Source organism: Melopsittacus undulatus, chromosome 8, assembly GCF_012275295.1.
Source record: "Melopsittacus undulatus isolate bMelUnd1 chromosome 8, bMelUnd1.mat.Z, whole genome shotgun sequence".
In the NCBI taxonomy this organism is placed as follows: Eukaryota; Metazoa; Chordata; class Aves; order Psittaciformes; family Psittaculidae; genus Melopsittacus; species Melopsittacus undulatus.
This window is the reverse complement of record NC_047534.1, coordinates 39,562,344-39,584,734: the sequence shown is the minus strand read 5'-3', so window position 1 is coordinate 39,584,734 and position 22,391 is coordinate 39,562,344. Positions and strand designations below refer to the sequence as shown.

The 22,391-nt window shown below is 38.1% G+C and overlaps 1 protein-coding gene across 1 annotated transcript in view; it reads right to left on the bottom strand.

Annotated features, from left to right (window-relative positions):
• Positions 1 to 22,391, bottom strand: part of PDE11A (phosphodiesterase 11A) — a 131,931-nt gene that overhangs the window by 94,229 nt on the left and 15,311 nt on the right. Inside the window, exon 2 of the mRNA XM_005152754.1 lies at positions 20,993 to 21,151. Coding sequence (XP_005152811.1) covers positions 20,993 to 21,151 — 159 coding nt within the window. The remainder of the gene's footprint in view (positions 1 to 20,992; positions 21,152 to 22,391) is intronic.

The following is a 22,391-nucleotide window of genomic DNA, read 5'->3' as shown; positions in this document are numbered from 1 at the left end:
TGTGGTCTATGACAAGTGCAGATCAGTTTGGGGACTGCTGACTTGACCCTTATGTTCCATTAAAGGATCCTAATTGTTTCACATGGTTGTCAACAAATGAAGGTCCCAGGGATAAAAGCTGCTGACTTAAAGAAGGTTTAGTCCAACACTTGGCAATACCAATATGCATTTATAATGCACTTACTATTCCAATGAAAAGAAAAACACTCTCCTTGGTTTAGATATGAAAAAGAGTGTTGTGATTGTCTCTCTTTGTGTTATAGGGTGCGAGTCATCTTGCATAAAAAGTCCCTTGATTTCAACTGTACTGCAGAACACCATGTTTGTTTACTTCCAGCTGCTTGGAAGTCTATAATCTGAGTGTCTGAGAGCTCTTTGCTTGTGAACTCTGCCCATTCATATAGTTGCTAATACAACTGGCTAATGGTGTTGAACCCAATTATTTGTGTTATCCTGTATAATAAAACAATACAACTGGAGTTCTAATTCAATAGCATTAGAAGACATACAGAGAATTAAAATCTCATGTGGAAAACTAATTGCATTTCTCACAAAGAATAACATATTGCTCCCTGCAAATTAGAAGATGAGCTTTTAGCTAAAGAGGACAAATTCTGACATTAACTTCCCCAGTCCCAATTCAGGAGACCACTGACACCTTCTCTTATCCCTAAGTCATACAAGATGCATATAGGTGGAAAACAGTCATACGTGAGTTAGAATTGTACGCATAAGTGGATAGGACAGTAGCACAGAGCACAGGACTGCATTTGGAGCCCTTACAGACTACAGAGAGCCTAGAGAACCCAGACACCTATTGTACTGGTGTATTGGGCTCATGAATGAGGCTTCTAGGTAAAATAAATAAATAAATAATGTATGGACATGTGAAATAAAGGCACACTTTCAAAAGATAAAAGCTATGACATATAATAAATAATTTGCTAAATTTGCTGAATTTAACTGTTCTACTGCCTAGTAAGCATTGCAGAGTACCAAATAACCTTGAAAATTTAAAACAACCTCTTGTTCTTCTACCTCCATGCTGAGCATTCCTTATAGTGCCTCTGCCAGGTACAACAGATTCTCAGCCAACAACTGCAGATTTGAACCAAATTATGTGTTTGGTATGCTCTCAAGTCAGCAGAGGTTGCAATTAAATAGGCCATTTATAATAAAGGTTTATAACCACCTAAAAAACCTTGTTCCTCACCAGTCTGGTGTGTTGTATAACACACAGCTGTATGATACTTTAAATGTAATTGTATTTCTTATGGCTTTATTAGAAACCTGATGTGAAAAAAAATGTGAAAATCCCTATCAAAAACTCACACAGTAAGGGAAAACAAATGACAGTGAAAGATGTGAATTAAAAGCTTCATGAAATGATGTAAATGTATTTAACCCTGAGTTCCTATTATCGTCAGCAGGGTGTATTGCTATGCCCGTGCAGCAATGAGTAATATTTTGTTACTATATTTTAATAAAACTGCTAACAGGGCATAATTTAACAATAATGTATTTTTTTCCTTTTACAAAAGAATACAACTGTATTTGTCCAAAGTAAAGGAAAATTTCCCCCATGAAAGAATCTACATCCCTCCACAAAAGGAAGGAAAACTTTGCTAATGTGAATCTATGTCTGTGCTCTGGGACACACTGCTTATGAGGAATAACTACATAGTATGACAAAAAGAATGCAAAAAAGGAAGGTATACTGAAGTATGTCGATTCAAAAAATATCAGCCGGGAACAAACCAGAAATTCTGGAACCTGCTGTAATAAAAACCAAAGTATTAAAAAGAGCTGGCTTTAAGAGTATTTCCTGAAAACTAGCCATGTTAACACATGCAAAATAAACACAGTTGGGGTTTTGATTTGTTCTTTTGGTTTTGTTTTGGTGTGGGGATTTTTTGGGGATAAGGAGAACCCATAGTATGTTTTTGATAGAAAGGAATCTTGAACACTGTATCAGGACTCTTTTACAGTATAGTAACAGCTAACATACAACTTACATTGTATGAATGAAAATTTGGCAGAGCTATCTATGTATCATTCTGTTCCCAAAAAAGACTAGAACCGACTTTTGGCCTGATGCTGCCATCCTGGAATTACTTGAGCTATCCTGATCTACAACCCTAGTGCAGTTCTTTAAGGTGAAGTATTTGCCTTTTCTGCAGTTTCTTCACTATGACTACTATCAAATGATTTTGTTTCTTCCAGTGACATTCCTTTTTCTGGCCTACTTTCACCTGAAAAATTTATAAAGCACAAAAATTAAATTCTCTCAAAGTGTCCAAAAGGGCTATGGAAAGCCTACTAAAAGGTCATCAGAAGTGCATTTATGACAACCCATCTGTCATTTCTGTGATACTTCCTACTGTTTCTAGAGAAGCTGCCTCCTACTCACTGCCTTTACAACACCTATTGTACTGGTGTATTGGGCTCATGAGTGAGGCTTCTAGGTAAAATAAATAAATAAATAATGTATGGACATGCGAAATAAAGGCACACTTTCAAAGATAAAATGTATGACATATTATAAAGCCAAAGTTTGATCATCTCTATAACACTTGTATTAAAAATTTTCTGATTAGATTTACCACTCCTGTTACTCTCTTGAGAGAACATAAATAATTACCTAAGTCATTCAATACATTATTTCCTAGAGAGAAATCACATCATGTAACAGAATTTAGTTTTTGACTGCTCAAGAGCAGCACATATAAATGATGATGCAAATTACAGGTTTGGCTTGGAGCTTGCACACAGTGAGCACCTGAGAAGGAGTTGCACTGCCCAGAAATGAAGCCTTGTCTCCCATGCCAGAACCCAGTGTGGGTGCTGCCATGGTTAAACCAAGACCAAGGCTTGAACCCTGGATTCCACGGTTTTAGCTGACTGGAGAATTTTATCTAGAGTATATTTTACCTAGAGCACTTTCTGGCATTCAACAGCTGGAAAGAATCCTACATAGACATAATGATTACATCTAAATGCAGGCCTAAGTTCTAGATCTCCTTGCAGCTGTCCTCTGCAGGAAAAGAGATTGTGGCTAATAACAATAGCTCAGAAAGCTGGGAAACAACACAGGGTAAAATTGTTTCTCTACCCAAGAAATAAATGTCATTATTTCAACTTCTACCTGAAAACAAATACAGTAACAGTAGTATTTAGAAAGCACTTTAAACAAAAAAGACTGAAGGGTCTTAAAACCACATTAGCTTCCATATCAGAACTGTTAGCTTTTATTTTGCTCCTTTAAGCAGACATAATATCCTAGAGCACTTAGACAACCCAGTTAGCCAGACCAATCTGTCTGTTTTATGGATTGATTCTTTTTCGTTATTTAATCTCTCCGTCCTATGCTTTCCACCCTCAACTTTAATTTAACCTGGGGCAGGAGGTGTTCTCATCTTTACAACACACACAAAAAAAAACCCCAAATTTAGGGCTCTGGGAGAAGCATTAATGTTCTGATAATCAAAGCTGCCAGCTACATATAAAAAGCATGAAGAGCTAACTTAATGCAGAATGTCATAAGCTTTCATGAACCCTTGTTACCCTTGTCTGAAACTTGCTATCACACAGTTACTACTACGTTACTACTGCTACAGGTAACTCCAGCTGAGATCAAAAACCAGAGTATGTTAGTAGTAAGTCTGTTAAAATTTGAGCTCAAAGAATCAACTACCCTGATATTTTTCTTTTTTTTTTTTTTTTTTTTTTTTTTTTGCGTTTAGCATCCTGACAAATGCTTTTTGGAAGTATTGGTACTGACCAAAACATGACAACACGAAAAACATATTTGTACCCTAGCCTAATTTCCAAGAAGCCTGAAGTTAGCACCAATTTTGCCTCTCAATAGGGGTGTGTGAAAGCAACCATTATCTTACTAAAATTCTTGAAGCTTTGCCTACCCATTCAAGACAATTTTCAACATTTGAAGCTACCCTGTATACAAATCTTGATCTATATCAGGGTTAATTTGTTTGTCTCCTGGGACTTACTGGGGTTTTTCCCCTTCCCTTTCTCCTTCTTTTCTCCACATTACATTCCTTCTCCTTGCATATTTAAGGGTATACAACCAGTCCCTCAGCTACACTATTATTTAGATGGGCAAGCAGAAGACAACCTACTGTCCTGCATTGTCTACCTGCACCACAGATGCAGTGAGGTATGCTCTCCACTGCTGCTGTCATGACCAGGACTGTTTCTATTTGCAGCTGGTGAATCCTTTTCCTTTTTTAGTTTCTGCTTTTGTTCAATAGATGAGCAGTCCTTCTGCTGATCTGTCTTACAAAGTGCTCCGATATGTCTTGGCAAGAGATAATCACCACTCACATACTTCCCACATATTCTCAATTTTCCTTTTTATTTTTTAACTTTTTTTATTAGATATTGTGCCTACCTTTTTTTTTTTGTTGTTTGTTTTTTAGTGCTGTATCTTTCATTTGCATTGCTACTTTTAGGTTCCTGCATGACAAGGATGAGTAAGGCAGGAAGTGAGGAGAAATCCCTTTGCATTGCAGAAAAATAAAGTAGAAATAAAACAGAGGTACAAGAATAAAAATTAAATTAGATTCAGAATAGCAAACCAAAAGAAAATTATAAACAACACTAAAGTAAAATTGTAAAAAGGCTTAATAAATAAGAAAGTCTCAAAAAGAATGGATCTACTGCACTGCACGTCATATATATCAAGTAAACTTAGTTGTTCCTATCAGGCAAATAATTCAGTGGAGGCATAGGATATTCTACATCCTTGTATTCACTCATAGTAATATCTAAAACTGGAGACATATGATGCTGTATGAGAAACAGTACCAAACTGTGATACCTTCCAGTAGCAGCTTTCATTGGTATGAAATCTAGTAGTCCTTTGAACACGCAGAACTCTTGTAACACTGAAAGATTTTGTAGAATGACCTTCCCTCCCACCAGCCTGTTCAGCATCTGAGTGAGAAGTGAAACATGCTGAGCTCTACCAAACAGCAGATCTATTAAGTCTCTTAGCCCTTTCATAAATGCACCCATCTGCACAAAGCACAGGGGGAAACAGAAATTAGCAAAAGGATAGCAATAGGGTAAGAAAAAAGGAACACACTGAGCAAAGACAGGCTTTGTGTACAGCACTGATGTACACTGCCTGTTACAAAAAAGAATGATACAACTGTTGAAATGGAAGAAAAATGAGAGATGTGTAATGAACTATAAACTTAGAAAGCAGAACAACAAATTTCTGAGTATGCAATAAAAAAAAAAAATAACAGTGGGTTTTTTTTAAACCACATGGACAGTGTTGGGCTCCTCACACTACCCATGACATAGATCCAGATGTGTACCCCAGCTCACTGCCAAATGTCAAGGCTTCCTTTTCAGAACTTCCATGTGTAGTAGCATTACAAACAAAATATTTTCAAAAATAGCTTAGGAGAAGCATATTTTGAGTAGATTAAAAGAAGAAGGGCAAACTTCAAAGGAGTTTCTGCTGGGGGGTGGTGGGGGAGGCAGGGAGGAAGAGGGAAATTGACATTGAAACATTCATCTTAAACATCTAATATGTGATAGGGCTGTAAGTAATTGAAAAAATATCCCATTGGAAAATGTTCAGCTACTTTCAGCATCTTACAAAAGAAAAGGTTGTTCAGTTTTTAATAATTGATGACACTGCCAGACTGAAGCATTGGTGTATGCAGACACACTGGATAGTTTGTGGATGAAGAGGGAGGTAGCTATTGAGTGCAAGGCATTTCTTGGATTAGGTAGCGATAAGACTCTCTTTGAGTGAAGATGCCCAAAGTACAATTAAATTCTCAAGTGATCAGATCCAAAAATGGACTCAGGCATGTCCTCATCTTGTCATCTTCAGGACAACATTGAAAAGTGGGAGGCAAATAAGTCTAAGGCTACACAACAAAGTCACAGGAAAAGTATCACATACTGCTCATAAAGCAAACACAACCCATGGAAAGCTCTAAATGCAGTTGTGATCATGACTTCAGTTTTGACAGTTACTGATGTTTGAGTGCTTCAGTCTAGCTTAAATGAAATCTCAGTTACCCACACGTGATATGGATATTGATGTCAAAATCAACCTCATATAAGTCTCTTGCAGACAAACTTTGGAGTAAACAAATAATAAAAAAAAAAACAACTTGATTTATCTTACCATGAAAGCACACAGTTTGAGAGAATTAACTCTACCTCTTCCTTATTGCAGGCAAAAAGGAGAGGCCTCTGAAAGTGTTGTCAGAATCAGACATACAAGTAAGAAGGCACATCGGGTATTTATGTAATGCAAAGGGAATGAGCAACTCCTAACACAACGCTGGTGCCGTAATGCCTTGTATCCACTTGATGGCAGTGTGAACAGACTACTGCTTAGATAATGTGGCACAGAACTTCGCGGTTTCAATCCTCCCTTGGAAATGTAAAGCGCTGGTTTGACGTGAGCTGCACACTTGTAGCATTCTTAGCTTAAGGTGGGGCTGCACTGATGTTGAGCAAGTGCCTATCCTAAAACATGGAAGAAGCATGAAGATGGCTAACTTGATTTCTATTTAATTAACACTTACAAAACATACTGACATCTTTCAGTGCTAAAAAGGCACTAAAAATACCAGAAACACTAAGCTGAAGGAGAGTCACAACCCTTTGGGAGGCACTACTCTAGTTATAGGTGCTCATTTTATTTGATATTGCTACCACCACCAAGTAGGAGTGCAAGCCACTAGAGGGGGTGAGACCCTTTTCCGGTGGCACAGGAGTGCCAGACTCAGTCGCGGGAGTGCGGGATGCTTTCCCCATCACTTGTTGCTGCGCCAGCAGCCCAGATTCTCCCTAGTTTTTTATCCCTTTAGCCCTGCTCTTTCTCGATTCCACCTTTACTCTCCCTGCTGCAAAAACCCGCCTTAAAGAGACAACAGTTTCTGCATTCCTAGGTGTGTTTCTGAATGCTATTTTGCAATCACCCGTCCTCGGGGTTTTTGTGTGACAGTAACTGCAGATGAAAGTGATATGGTATCAGTATGCAGTTCTGGTTAATGCAACAATACCAATCACAAGATTGAAAATTTTTAATCCAGCAGCCCCAGTGACAGCCGGATGATAATCACACCACTAGGTATGGAAACAAATACTCCCAGCAGCAGCAGCTGCCAGTGAGGCAGAGACCTCTATACTCCAGGAAGAGCAAAAAAGCAGGATTGCCTCAAAGACCTGAAATATTGATAACAAGAAGAAATGTGAAATAATTCCACAAAGAAAACCAACACAGTTCTGCTGCTGTAAGTCTGCCTTAGTAGAAGATGCATCCAGACACACAATGTTCTGGTTATTGTTCCTGATACTCTCATATGGATCATAATCACGTTCATGTAAAATCACACTGCCTGATTAACTTCACATCAGAATTACAGCAACTACCTCAGAAAAGTAGGTTCTGTTTAAAACAGTACCTCATAGTTATTTTAACAGGTATTTCCAGCTTCAACATCATATTCTACTAAAAAAAATGTAAATTAATCTTTTTATATAAGCAAAAATAGATCTTAGTATCTGACTTGACACATTTATTCTCATAAAGACCACAAAACTGACAGCAGAATCCAAACAGAAGACCATGCAAATTCGAACAAATTAATTTAGAATCAATCCAGATTATTCATCTCTAGTTCAGCTTTCATTGAAAAAAAAAAATCTAAGTACCTGATAAAGCAATAACTGAAGTATTTTGTTTTAATATTCAGGACAAACTAGTTTAGTTTTACATCACTGAGGAAGATAATCACTGAGTAGTTAGTGGAAAAATTCAATTTATTGATTAAACTACTATAAATCCTCCTTATACATAGAACAGAGGCTTATAAAATAATCTCTCACCATTCTTTTCCACTATTTCTACTATAAAAAAGGAACCTAAATTTTAGAGAGTATATGAAAAGCTATAATAGGTTGAGAGGAAAAAAAAGGAAACCAAACACCTCTATACTCTTCAAAAAGTAAACATCAACACAGCAACTTCAAACCTCATAAGAGTGAAAGCTGAGCACGTGAAATTCTCAAGCTCATTTCTACAGGCTCTTGCAGTGGCTTAAACCTTTTCATATCTCACTGGAATGACCTCTGCTTCCTGCGAACAGTGATTTCCCAAAACCCACTTCAGAAAAATAGAACACTTTAATTTGTATATGAACTGCTTGGGCTGGCAGCAGCTACTGAGTTTGTAACACAGTGCTCAGGCTTTTTCAGATGTTCATGAGATCACACAGAACCAGAGATAATCTCTGCACTTATAAGGAAAACTATAAGCTCTACGTTGCATGTTTTTCCAAGACTTCAAGTAGATGCATTATTTTGTTGCTTTAATTTGTTAATAAGAAGCTTCTTGCCAGTCTGCTGGTTTAACGCTTTTGCAGACAGACTTCAGCTTTTATAAGTCATCCATCCCTGTTGCTCTGTCAAATTTTGCCAGTTTCTTAAAGTTTAGAATTATTTTATATTCTTTATTAGTCTAGAGATCAGAGCTTAGCCTTGCCACAGCTGTATTACTGAGGCCACCTGAGGCCACTGTTCAGCTGCTGTTGCATGTCCAGTAGGATAGCAACAATCATTGCCATCACTGAGAACTGAAATGTCTGGACATAAAGGATTAAAAGCTCATATCTTTAGACCTTGAGTTGAAGGAGAAACTCTGAAGCCCCAGGCTAGAGTAGATTATAAACCTTTGTGATTAAAGCACAGAAGCAAGTATATAGCCCCTACTAACCACACTAAACATGTTTTCCACTGTGTGTGACAGAAAAGGGAAATTCAGGTTGTGTTTATGGTAACACGCTTTGGCAAGCTTCCTTTTCTCAAAGCCTTCTCTCTTAAGCAGGACATAGTATCATATTCATATCTATTCTGCTACAGGATAACTCTGTAGGGTTGCTCCAGCTCAGAATACAACATGTGGCCTCACTCTCCTGCAAGACATTCCACTGACACCTAACCACATGGCAGCTAGGACATCCTCAGCTCTTTGCAGCTCTCAGATCTTTGCGAGTCCATCACCTCTTGGCATTTGCCTTCCTGCAGTTGGCACCCCATGACACAGCCCTACACTCTGAGGCCTGTCCACTACAACTCCAGGCTATTTCCACTCACCTCCCAGTTTAAAAGCATGCCACAAGACTGGAGAGCTATTATCACACCAGAGAGCTATTATCATTGAATTTGCCTTGTAACCATGACACCAGAAACACAAAATTCTAGTCTTTATACAGCAAAAGTCTTTAGAAAAAAAAAAAGAAAAAAAAAACAAAACCAAGATTTGTTTTTATCTGTTCCACCAGATAGACAGCAAATTGCCAACTAATTAACAGTAAGATTAAATTCATGTCAGGTTCAGTCCAAAGACTTCAGCCTTGATAACTGCCAGTCAAAATATATTTTTGTTCGGCTAAGAATTTATGTTGATAAATATCCTAAGCAAAAGGGTTTCCCATAGGCTGAATTGACAATTAACATGCTTACTCACAGCTCTCACAAAGCACTGTTAAATGAAGTATTCTTTCTGATGCCCCTGCCTGTATCACTATGCTGTTCAGAGGAAATATTTTTCTGAACACAGTTCACTTACCCTCTTGTAAGAGTTACCTGAAGTGCACTGCATAATTTCCTTCCTGAAATCTCTGACCACCATTCGTGATTATGAACAATGTGGCTTAATTATGTGACAGCTCCAACAATGTTCCAACTGAAAAAATCATCATATTTATTACTTTAGGCCTAGTTTAATGTTTGCCAGCTATGAAAGGATGTGAAATCATTATTGTTAGTTGGTTAAACTACTTTAGCTTTCATAATTGCAGTCAGCTCTACCCTGGAACATGAAATCTTGCTGCAAAGTAATTGTTACTCTTGTTGACTAACCTACTGGTGACCTGATATGTTTTTCATGTTTTCAGTAATCAAAAACAACCTTACATGATACTTCCCAACATCCAAGATAATTCAGGGAGTTCTGGGCTCTGTCATAAGAAGAGTAATAATTTTTGCTAAAACTAACAATTGGTAGAACAGACTAGCTTGGTTAGGAGGTGAATTTTTGTGTACATGGGTTCTGGTAACGCAGTGACATCAAGATGCAATGAAGATTTGCTCTTGCTTTCAATAAACAGTTCTGGGCATACATGACAGGCAGCTGTAAACCACTAATAAAAACGCAGCTCTCGGTCTTGCAGGCTAGAGTGTACAAAAAAAACCCCAACAAACAAACAACCGAAACAATATCAGTTCAAACACCTTCTACTTCTCCAGACAGGGAATATACTAACTATCACAGCAAATGGGAGGCGATGCCCAGGGCTCTGGGGAGCTCGCACCCCTCCTGCTAAAGAAGAAGGCTGACTGGAGGAAAGACTGCTGCACCAAGTGGGAACTTCACACCTTTTAGAGTCTGAAGACTTTGAGGGCAAAACAATTAAAATGAAAATTAACAGGGAATGATTTTTTCATTGTGTTCACTAAAAGCAAACCAAGGTAGAACAACATAAAATTAGCAGAAGTCACATGACAGTGCTTCACACAGTGTGCAGGATGTTGTGAAAGCCAAAAGTTTGTCTTGCTTCAAGAAATGCCTGAATAAATTCATAAGTAGAAAATCCCTGGGGTGGTATTAAATACAAAGATACCGTGCCTGTCCTTGAGCTCAAGTCACAGGAAACTGGTGGAGTACATGAGAGAAATACCATTCCCTGCTTGCCTCATTCCGGGTATTTGCTTTCTGCAGCTGACAGAGAAAGGTCACTGGGTTACACAGACCTTTCTTTTCAGGTAGGCAATCTTCTCTTATGTTCCTGTGAGAAGACAGTAGTTTAATTCATCTGTAGCCACAGAATTAGCCAGTAATTTTCCCATTTGTAAAGGAAACACACCTATCGAGCAATACAGCTACAATGCCGCTTACATTTGCCAGCTGCTGGGATGCAGACACAAATTTCTCAGGCTGGCACTTGCAAACATAACATGGAGGAGGACTAACCTGCTTCTGATGTATCATCAGGAGTTTGCCAATTATAGACCAGTTAACACTTTTGCAAACCAATCAAGGACAGCAGGGTGGCATAATTTACATGAATATGATAAAGATTGTACATAAAGCTGGGACCATTGAACAAACAGCTGAAACTGACTTTTGTGAAACTCTTTTGGTGTTTTCTAACCAGACCCATCCAGATTACAGCTGCTGCATGCAAAGAAAACATTCAGCAAGACTTCAAAAGCTCAGGCTCAACAAGAGGGAAAACAACATCCTTTTTATAAAGTAAGAATACTTAAAATGTAAAGTGTGATAATACATAAAGGAACTACCTAATGCCATTTTTAGAATTATGTTTCAAAGAGACCACTGGAAAGTGATTTGCCCAAGGGCATACCTTGACTCAGTGCTAGAACAACAATAATGTTTTAATTACAGCTTCTTATGAAGCCTGTAATAACATCTAGAAGGTCAGAGGTTGACTTAATTTTTTTGCAAAATGATTTGCTCAGCAGTTTTTCAATATCTCATCATATAACCTATAGCTACAGACAGGCTCAGCATCACTATATCAGTGGGAAATCCTTTCGATGGCATGAACTGCTGTATGAACATTTCATTCTGCTTCAGGAAAGAAGCAATTTGCAGATGGGAAATGCTGCAGTCTAAAGGTATATGAAGCCTTGAAGTTATTATGAAGAATAGCTAAGGACAACTAAACAAACCAACAGAAGTTCAGAAAACAGGTCAATAGGGACGAAGTCCTTCCATCCAGCCCCCAGGGCACACCTCCAGCAATTGTCAGAAATGAAGCCTTCTCCAGCTGCTGACCACAAAGGTTTCCTCTTACGTGCTTCCGCAAATTTCACTTGAAGCAAACAAGATTTTTCCAATGAGCCATTTGATCAAAACAATTTAGTTGGTTTAAGGGTGTTTTACCAAGAAAAGGTAGAGCTGAAGGTAAAAGCTTTATTCCTTAGGTAATGTAACACAAATATATATAGCCCTCTGACTATTTTGTGGTGGGCTTGCTTTCTGTCAACAGATGAACAAAACTAAATTCTAAGCCTCTAAGCCCTTCTATTACCACTGCTTTGGCATTCAAAGCATTTAAGTGAAAATTCTACTTATAGAGTATTACTAAAAAAAATAACATTAACTTGCAGCCTTGGGTTCCTCCCAGGGCTACACCTGTCTGAGCTTTTTTTTAAACCATGCCAAGTGCAAGGTTCTACACCTGGGTTGCAGCAATCCCAGGCACAGCTACAGGTTGGGCAGAGAAGAGATTCAGAGCAGCCCTGTGGAGAAGGACCTAGGGGTGTTGGTCGGTGAGAAAATGAACATGAGCCAGCTTCAGTGTGTGCACTCGCAGCCAAGAAAGCCAACCGTATCCTGGGCTGCATCAAAAGGAGCGTGACCAGCAGGTTGAAGGAGGTGATCCTGCCCCTCTACTCTGCTCTCGTGGGACCTCACTTAGAGTACTGTGTGCAGTTCTGGTGTCCTCAACATAAAAAGGACGTGGAACTGTTGGAACAAGTCCAGAGGAGGGCCATGAGGATGATACTTCCATGAGCACCTCCCATATGAAGACAGGCTGAGAAAGTTGGGGCTGTTCAGCCTGGAGAAGAGAAGGCTGCATGGAGATCTCATAGCAGCCTTCCAGTATCTGAAGGGGGGCTATAGGGATGCTGAAGAGGGACTCTTCACAAGGGATTGTAATGACAGGACAAGGGGTAACAGGTTAAAACTTAAACAGGGGAAGTTTAGACTGGATAGAAGAAGGAAGTTCTTTACCGTAAGGTGGTGAGGCACTGGAATGAGTTGCCCAGGGAAGCTGTGAGCAGCCCATCCCTGGCAGTGTTCAAGGCCAGCTTGGACAGAGCCTGGTTTAAAGTGAGGTGTCCCTGCCCATGGCTTTGGGGCTGGAACTAGATGACCTTAAGGTCCTTTCCAGCCCTTACTATTCTGTGATTAACATCACAGTTTCTACTGACTGAAGTGCCCGAAAATTATAATCTGGACTGCAGAATTCTTGGCTTCTGGGCTTTCTGTTGAAAACTTCATTTTGCTCTCATTCAAGAACACAGTATGGCTGCACAAGGCATCCATAATCACAGCATTTTGTTGCATTACCAGTGAAGTCTGTTCATGTGTTTGACCAGCAAAGATCTGGACTCCTTTCTCCAGGCCTGCCACAACCTCCTGTGACCAACAGTGAAAGGGGAAAACAGAACAAGCTCCAGTGCTACTTCTATGCTTCAGAATTTGCAGAAGGACCCAGAGATTTCTTACTAAGACTCAGACCCAGCATACCACTGAATGCTTACTAATTAATGTCTCTAATGGATCACTTATGCTTGTAACTCAATCTGGGGTTTTATCAACCAGGGATGTGATTAATAAATATCAATCATTACAAGTATAATTCTTGATAACAGGACTGAACTAAGCATGAAGAAAACCAGCAGTGTGTGTTCTAAAATGCCATTAAATACAAATACCAAATGCCCTCATATCTAAAGAAAATGGCTCTGAGTTCCTAGGAAATCAATCGCACTGCTTCCACAAATTGCCAAACAGAGCAGTAAAAAAACCTTAATAACCCAGGCTGTAAAGCACTACCTGTTACCATCAGCCTGTTGAAGGCTCAGGTCTCTGTGTGTCTATACTTTAGCCAATGAAAATATCTTAAGTCCTTAATCAGCTGTGGAGGCTGCCTTACAATAACCAATGCAATATCATCTTGATGATCCTCTAATCCACTTGAAATAGTTGATTCAAGAGACACAAAGGGAGATTTAGCTTCGATATTAGGAAAATATTCTTCATTATGAGGTTGGTGAGACACTGAAACAGATTGGTCAGAGAAGTTGTGAAGTGTTTAGGGCCAGGTTGGGCAGGCTTTGAGCAACATGGTCTAGTTGCCCACAGTAAGGGGAGTGGAACTGGATAATATTTAAGGTCTCTTCTAACCCAAACCATTCTATGATTCCATGATAGCTTAAACCAGCAGCTCCCATACTGTGATTATATTCAACACAGTTCTTGTAGAGTTGAACAGAGATGAGGCCCAACAGAGAAGTATGTAGGGTTCTTCTTTGTGCCAACAAGACTTTTTTGACCACAAGCATCCAACAAATTATGAAAATTTTATTTCATCTCATGGCTCTTAGTATGGCTTTTTCCAGGACTGACTACCATTCCTAAATTTGATCACCTTTTTCAAGTTCAGAGGCAACTTCAGAGTGACAAAATATCTCATAGAAAAAAAAATAAGTTTAACTTGAGGGAAACTGACTTTTGTTGGGCCAGTATATTCAGAAAGGCAATTTAGCAGTCATCTTTTTTATGTCTGGTGACTCACGGTATCTCAGATGTATTTGATCAACAGCACAGTCTACCACAGAAACTGTGTTCAGCCTTTGGGAGCCTGTTTGCATTCAGTGGAAGGACACAGAAGCCAAAACAGATCCTTAACCAATTCCGCTAGTGCTCCGATCCAGATGAATTAAAGCTTCAGGGGTCTGCACTTAATGAAATGCTCTTGGGGTAGATATGGAACAGAGGTTTGATGTTTAAAAGCCCATGAATTCCACAGATTTTTCCATTTAGGTTTGAGTGAAATACTACAAATATTAGCCAGGTGAGAGTCTAGGTTAACAGTCAAGAGCTCTTATTTGTTCAAGTCTCTCTGAATTAAGATACAAGCACAAGAAATATGGGAAAAGACAATAGGTCAAGATTCCTGCTGGCAATTCCAGGAAGAGCCCTTATACCTTCATCACTCTCACCATGGTACAACACCAGAATGAAACCCCAGTTCCCCCACAAACCCCCCCCCACACACACACACACACAAAACCCACAAAAAATACCCCAAGAAAATCGTCACTGAACTCTTCTATTGAGAAACCCTTCCTGATGCCAATCCGATAATGTGTTTAACTGCTTTTTGATAGCACCCGGAGGCCTCAAACCAATATCAAGGATTTCATGTAATACATATAAACACACAGCAAAGTAGCCCCTGAACTTAGGCAAATGCACATTTAATTAAAAAAAGAAATAGTTCACTAAAATATCCCTGCAAGACACATCAGACATGTTTCCATACCTCAGAGATAATGACGTCCAATTCAAATGTTAACTGCCAGAAGTACTGATATAGGTATGTTTTTGTTTCAAGCACATTTATAGAGTTCTATAATTAAAAAATCTAGACTTTCAGCTTAACTTGAAAGAATGACTGAATGCCCATGGCAGTGGGATAGCCTAAAGTCCTGTCTAACCCAAACCATTCCATGATTCTATGAATACAAGATAAAGTCCATTCAAATATTCATCGCTTCAGTCATTTGGTGCTGTTGGTTGCAAACCAGTGGTGTGAAGCTGCCTTGATAAGGCAAATATTCTAGTGACAAATTGTTTTTAAACTCCCCCAGCAAGAGAGCTCAGTTAATGTGATTTATTTTAATTTAAATTTGTGTAGCAAGTACTTTTTGAGAACTGTGCCTAATAGACCATTAGAGTTTTCCCAGACAGTTGCAGCGCCTCAGTACCTTCATCCTTCAAATGTCTTTGCTATTTTCTGCCTTCTTTCAGTGAACTTGTCTCTTGTATTAGGGACATAAATGACATATGGACCACATGATACCTTTGAGGATTATGCCAATATTAAATAATGGCTTATGGAGTCTCACTGCCTTGCAGATTTTCAGAGATCTGAGGTGGATGTTAGCAGGAGGCAATTACATACTACTACATATAAAACATATTCTTTACCTCATCTTTTTCTTATGTTCCTTTCCAGTATACTCAAAATAATTTTCAGGGGACTTCTTTTTTACATTCCAGACATTCACAGAGCTGGGAGTCATTATTTCCACAACAGTCGGAGATGACTGCTTATTCTGGATTGCTCCCTTCCCTAGTAGTTTTATTTACAGTTGATTACTTCCATAAGATAAAGAAACCATCCTAACCAACTTTGAAATTGCCACCTGACAGTGTAATTCTAAGCTCATCATGCAAAAATACACAAAAATTAGTAGGTATGACAAAATCCTTGCAAGTCATTCATCACTATGGTAGACCCTGTAGAGAATATATTTAAGCCTTAATAAGTGTGGACCAGGAAAAGTGCACCAAATTGAGCAATTTAGAATCACAGAGCTGCTATTAGGAATATAAGATATAGAAATGTTGAGGCATAAAAGAACTGTATCTTCAAGTCCCCCCAAACCATACACCATCTGAATCCTGGAATCTGTATATATATATGTACATATATTTCTTAATAAAACTGTCCACAGAGCACAGACAACCAAATCCAGTTCTTCCTTCCCCCTCCCAGGAGATATCTCACTACATCCAACCTACTGCTTTTCAGTAAGTCATGCAGAATTTAATTCAAGCTGCCTGCACTAGCTAGTTTCCCTGCAGTCAGCTCACTTCTTTTGGGCTAGCAGAACGTCGGAGCTAGAGAATCATTACACCAGTTTAAGTGATGGTGGATCTGCTTCTGCTGTTTGTTAAGCCTCTCTGATGGAGGATTAGATTTGTACTGCATCTCAGAAGACTCTAAAAGGCATACAATAATCTAAACCACAGACTGTCAAGATCTTGTCAGGCTGAGTTTCTCACCAGTCATGGAACAAGTATGATTCACCAGCAAACACCACAAAGACTTGAATGAATCTTCAGGACAGTACTGGGAATGCATGCTGCACAGTTCTTTTTAAGGGTTTTGAGTTTTGATCTTCCTATGTCTGTGCAAATGAACTGGTGTTTTGAAAAAATACATGTAGAAGTATATCATGAGCCTAGATTTTCCAAAAGGTCACCAATTACAGAACATAATGGAATAGCAATGGCTACTATACAAAAGTAAGATGGTATTCTACTAATGTTTGTATCAAACTGTTAATGTCTGGAATCAGTCTGTTCAACTGTGCCACTGGTGTTGGGGAGAGAAACACATTGTGAGACAGAACATTTTCTTTCGTGCTGGTGGCATACAGTTCTGCATTTAAATAGTGAATTGGCTGAAACTTCCTTTACACCAAAAGGAGAAATTTGGCATTGGAAAACAATCACTACATGTGGAAAATTCACTTAGACTAATTATTCATGCTGTGCAATTATCACCATGGTCAGAGATGTAAAAGAAAAACCCAAAAATTTGCAGTGAAAAATCAAAACTAGAAAAACATCAAAATCTACTGCTCTATTTTACATATTGCAAAATATAAACTTGGTTACAGCTTGGGAGCATTAAAAACTCCTCGAGCCTTAAATATTTTATTTGCTTTTAACTTCCTGAATACAACTAACAGTACATAAAAATTATATTATCATCTACTTAATTCTAATTGAAAATGTAATTCTTGGTTTCCTATTGACTCAAGACAGTAGTGCCCCCCAAGTGACATTTCATTATAGAATATAGTCTTGTAGCTTTGTAAAGAAAACCCAGCCCAACAGATCATTTTAAGTGCTTCACACAATACTAAGAGAGAACAGATACTTGTAAACACCAGTCGGACTTAAATGACACTGACATTTCTTTGAAAGGGCCTGGGAGGGACGAAGAGGAGGAATAATTCACATTTTTATTTCTAACCATTCTGAAGCTGCTAATTGTTGGAAATCGTAACATCAACATAAAGCTGAATTTGCATCTTCTGCCAGCTATTCATCAGGCTTTTCTGCACAAGCCACCACAATATCCTAGCAGACATTTTCTTAATTTGATCAGGATTTCCCAGGTTTTGTTTGCCCCCTTCCTTCACAATCACATTTGCTGATATTATAATTAAAAAAAAAAAAAAAGGACTAAAACCAAACTTGTTTCTAATCCTGCAAGATGCTCTCCTGGAAGTGTGAGCACTCTTGCTTCCCAGACATCACGCTTTGTAGGTTATCAGTGAGCAAAGAAACTTAAAAGCACAGTTTTGGAAATAATAGGAGAGGATCTACCAGGCCTCATTAAAGCTAAAATCTATGACAGGTCATGATAATGGTTATGTTCTCATTAATTTTTCCATAAAGTCTATGTGTCAGAACCCATTTAATATATTATTGAAGAGTCCTAACATACAGGCTTGTACCTAAACAACAATGTAACGACTAGTAAAAATAATATAAAAATGGCAATTAAAGTACAGGCAACTTACTGATTTGAGATAATATTTACCAGCCACTGAATGGAAGCAAATTGACATAGCCTCAGCACTGACATAAAATATTTACATTAGTATGTTTACATTAATAATATCAAATATTTACATTATGTTTACTACACATGTACATGTAATACACACATGTATAGAGTTGTTTTGCTAGTTGATAATCAAATGTATCTGTGATAAAGGCTCCATTTTAAATAAAGTTCCCTTTATATAGACACAGAGAGTACTAGTAAAAAGTGCAGAGAAAAGCCTGTTCAGAGAAGGTCTAATTTAGTTTGGTTTGAATTCAGATACCCGTTGAATCATTCACTGCCAGATTTGTACCGTATGCTAGTAAATCAATATTCAGCCTCCAAGATTTTCAGGAATCAGACTTCATTCAGAAGCAAACCTATAGTTACAGAAGTTTAGATAATTTACATAAAAACAATGTAAGAATTACTGGGTCACTTCAGATATCTGAAAAAGTAGCATCTGAAAATTAAGGGTTATTTTAAAAGTTATTTAAACTAAATCACTCTGCAGAATCAGCTACACAGACTTCTTACAGAAATAGAAATCAAAAGCTAGCTATTTTTGTGGAAAAAAAAAAATCAAGCTTTTCACAGAAAAGTTGTCTTTAATGTGGTGCTAGAATAAGTAATCCTGACAGAGACAGGACTTTCTTCCTTGTTACTCAACACATTTAGAAGAAAAACATCTAATCAAAAGATGACGCCAAATATACATACATACAGCAATGAGTATTGCTCTTGCAATTAGTTTTCAGTTTTATAAAATTAATAGTATTGGTCTGAAGAGTAACCACAGTTAGGTGGCATTTATAAAATTTTTTAAAAGTTCACTCTACAGTATTACATGTCACTGGGAAGCTGAGTCATCTGCATTTTTAGTCTGTTAAACTATAAGCCTGCTTTACTGTCAGCCTGATTTATCCTCCAATTTTTATATTTGTTGAATAAGTTTTAAAATATATTACAATCCAAACATGCCTATTTTTCTAACTTGCATCCAAAATGGCTAGGTCTTAATGAGAACCTGAAGTCTGAAACTGAACAAGAGGTTAACATCAGATCAGAGTATAATATAGGAAAAACTCCAATATCAGAGAGTGATGTGCAGCAAGCAAGGTGGCTCTTCATGTGTAAGTAGGTGTTGCTAAGAATAACTGCTGCAAGAGTTTGATAGGAAAGTTGTGATATGCTAAATAATCTAATAAAGATATAAAGAAATATTTGTTTATAACTTATTGGAAGACATCTGATAATTAATACAAGGTCTAAAAAAAACTGGTATTCTTTTTTTAGTGTCAACTTTTATGCAGCCACTTGTTAACACAGCTCACTTGTCAAAGATGTTCCTACCTAGACTGCAGAAGGTTCCTTTACATAAAGAAATATAAAAAAGGCAATAAATTTTGAATCACTCCCACCGCACAGCAAAACAGGGTATAATTCTATTACCAGACATTATTCATATAAAGGTTCATATTCTTATTTTCACCAATGTTTTTGAAAACATGAAGTAGTCATACACAATGCTCTAAATGTATTGCTGTAAGTATACAACATAAAAAAATAATGTAATAGCATCTTCAAGAGGTACTCAAAAATACATTTACTATGGTTTCTATGGAAAAGGAGTTTGATTTGTGCAACATTTCATATCATTTATAAAGGACTGGTAGTTTAGCTTTATAACCCATTTTGTTCATGTCAAGCTATCTTTCTAAAAATTATCTCCATCTATTTAAATGAAGCAATGTGACAAGATTTCCACCTTCCAACAAGTATTACTTAATTTCTGGTTTTGTCATAGCACAGAAATATCAACACACATGTAATACATCTCCAGTGGTTCTACACCAAATATTGACTGCCTTTGAATCAACACAAAGAGGTTTGGGGGGCTTCTAACTACACTTCTCCAAAAAAAGAGATTCAATACTATTTTAATACACAGAAGTGCATCTCCTTATTATATGCTTGAAGGAGACTCTCATTCTATTGGGCAGAGTGCACTGCTCTTCTGTTTCTCCCCAGCTTACTGTCCTTTGCCATTCCCTTCCCCAGTCACCTTTTGGCTTTGTGCACATTTCTCCTCTACAATCAGGTGAATACATCTGCCTTCAGTAGCACCATTTCCTGTCTTCCCACTTCCATTTAATTCAAGTTCCTTCCTTCTAGCTCCTTCTATTCTCCTGCTTCTTGAGCTCACTTTACTCTCCAAATTCCAATTCATATACATATCTAGTGTTCCCTTCCTGCCCTCTTTGTCCTTTGATGGGCATTTGCAAGTCTGCTATATATTAGAATAGCATGAAGTTGCATATGGATAATTTCCTCTAAAATAAAATTTCTTTTGTGTATACTATAGGCATTTAGCCGATGGAGAGGACTAAAAGAATATGGTGATTTTTAAAGTCAGCAAGCTTAGGAGTGTCTCTGTGACAGTTTTCTTCCATAAATTTATTCTTACAGGTAAGTTTGCAAAAAAAAAAAATAAAGTTTTCCTATTAAGATCTACTGCATGAAAACACAAACAAACAGACAAAAAAAACCCCAACTAAATAAGATATGGAGACCATTAAGTTAAAGTATAAGCCATGAGATCAACAACAGAAATGTACATTTTATGTTAAGGACTTCTTAAAAAAGCCATCATTAACACAAATGCTGTATCATTTACTTATTTGATTTAAATATCTTTAGAAGAGTCTACTGAGTTACAAAAGAAACTAAACTTCAAAGAAATACAAAAGTAAAGGTAATCTTACTTTTTCATCATCATCAGAAAAAGGGGCACCTCCGGGAGTCTTATTAATTGCTTGGGCAACACCAATAATCTCTCCATCACTGTTTCTTATGGGCATGCACAAAAGTGACTTTGTCTTGTATCCAGTCAGTTTGTCAATCTCATCATTAAAGCGTCGATCCTTCAAGAGAAAATAAGGAACCATTAATATGCATGTTGTACATCTACATTTTCTTCAGGCAGCAAAGTATTTTATTTTTTTTCTACATTTTATACACTATTTTCAAATAGCATTATGTGGTTGCTTTGCTATTACCCCATTCTTCTTTAGCTGTTTTTCCTCAGTTAGGATACTAATAAAAATAGTTTTCTCAAAGGATCAGCACAAGGTTTACCATTACATAATTGTATTCACTAAAGCGCCACATTTATATTCTCAATTAGAAGAATGACCTGCCTAAAGCATCACTACCAAAGCAGCTACCAGGAGAACATGTTAAAAATTAAGACAAATTAAATATATGAGGGAAATAAATACAAAAAGAGAAAAAAGTGTTAAAAACTGCACAACACACTTTGGGCCCTGACAAACCACAAGCTACTTACACCCATGGCTCAACACAACAACTGTGCTGCACAACATCCATGTCTTCAAATTGGAGACATATATTTGACAGATGGACCATGCTGTGCATAAGGAATTGGCTGTATGGTCACACTCAAAGAGTTGTGGCCAACAGCTCAATGTCCAAGTGGTGATCAGTGACGACTGGTATTCCTCAGGGTTGACATTGAGACTGGCATTGCTTAACATCATTGTCAGCAACATGGACAATGAGACTGAGAGTGCCCTCAGCAGGTTTGCTGATGACACCAAGCTGTATGGTGCAGTTGACATGCTGGAGGGAAGAGATGCCATCCAGAGCAACCTTGACACGCTTGAAAGGTGGGCCAACGCCAACCTCATGAAGTTTAACAAGGCCAAGTGCAAGGTCCTACACCTGGGTCGAGGCAAACCCAAGTAAAAATAAAGGCTGGAAAAAGAATGGATTGAGAGCAGATCCAAGAAAACGTACTTAGGGGTGTAATGTATGTTGATGAGAGGCAAAACATGAGCCAGCACTGTGTGCTTACAGCCCAGAAAGCCAGCCATATCCTGAGCTGCACCAAAAGAAGTGTGACCAGTAGGTCTGGGGAGAGGATTTTCCCTCTCCATTCTTGTGAGACCCAACCTGGCGTACTAGCATCCAGCTCTGGAGTCCCCCAATATAAGAAAGACATGGACCTACTGGAGCAAGTCTATAGGAGGGGATCAAGGTGATGACCAAAGGGCTGGAAGAACTCTCCTATGAAGACAGCCTGAGAGAACTGGTGTTTTTCAGCCTGGAGAAGGGTGCAGGAGACCTTCTAACAGCCTTCCA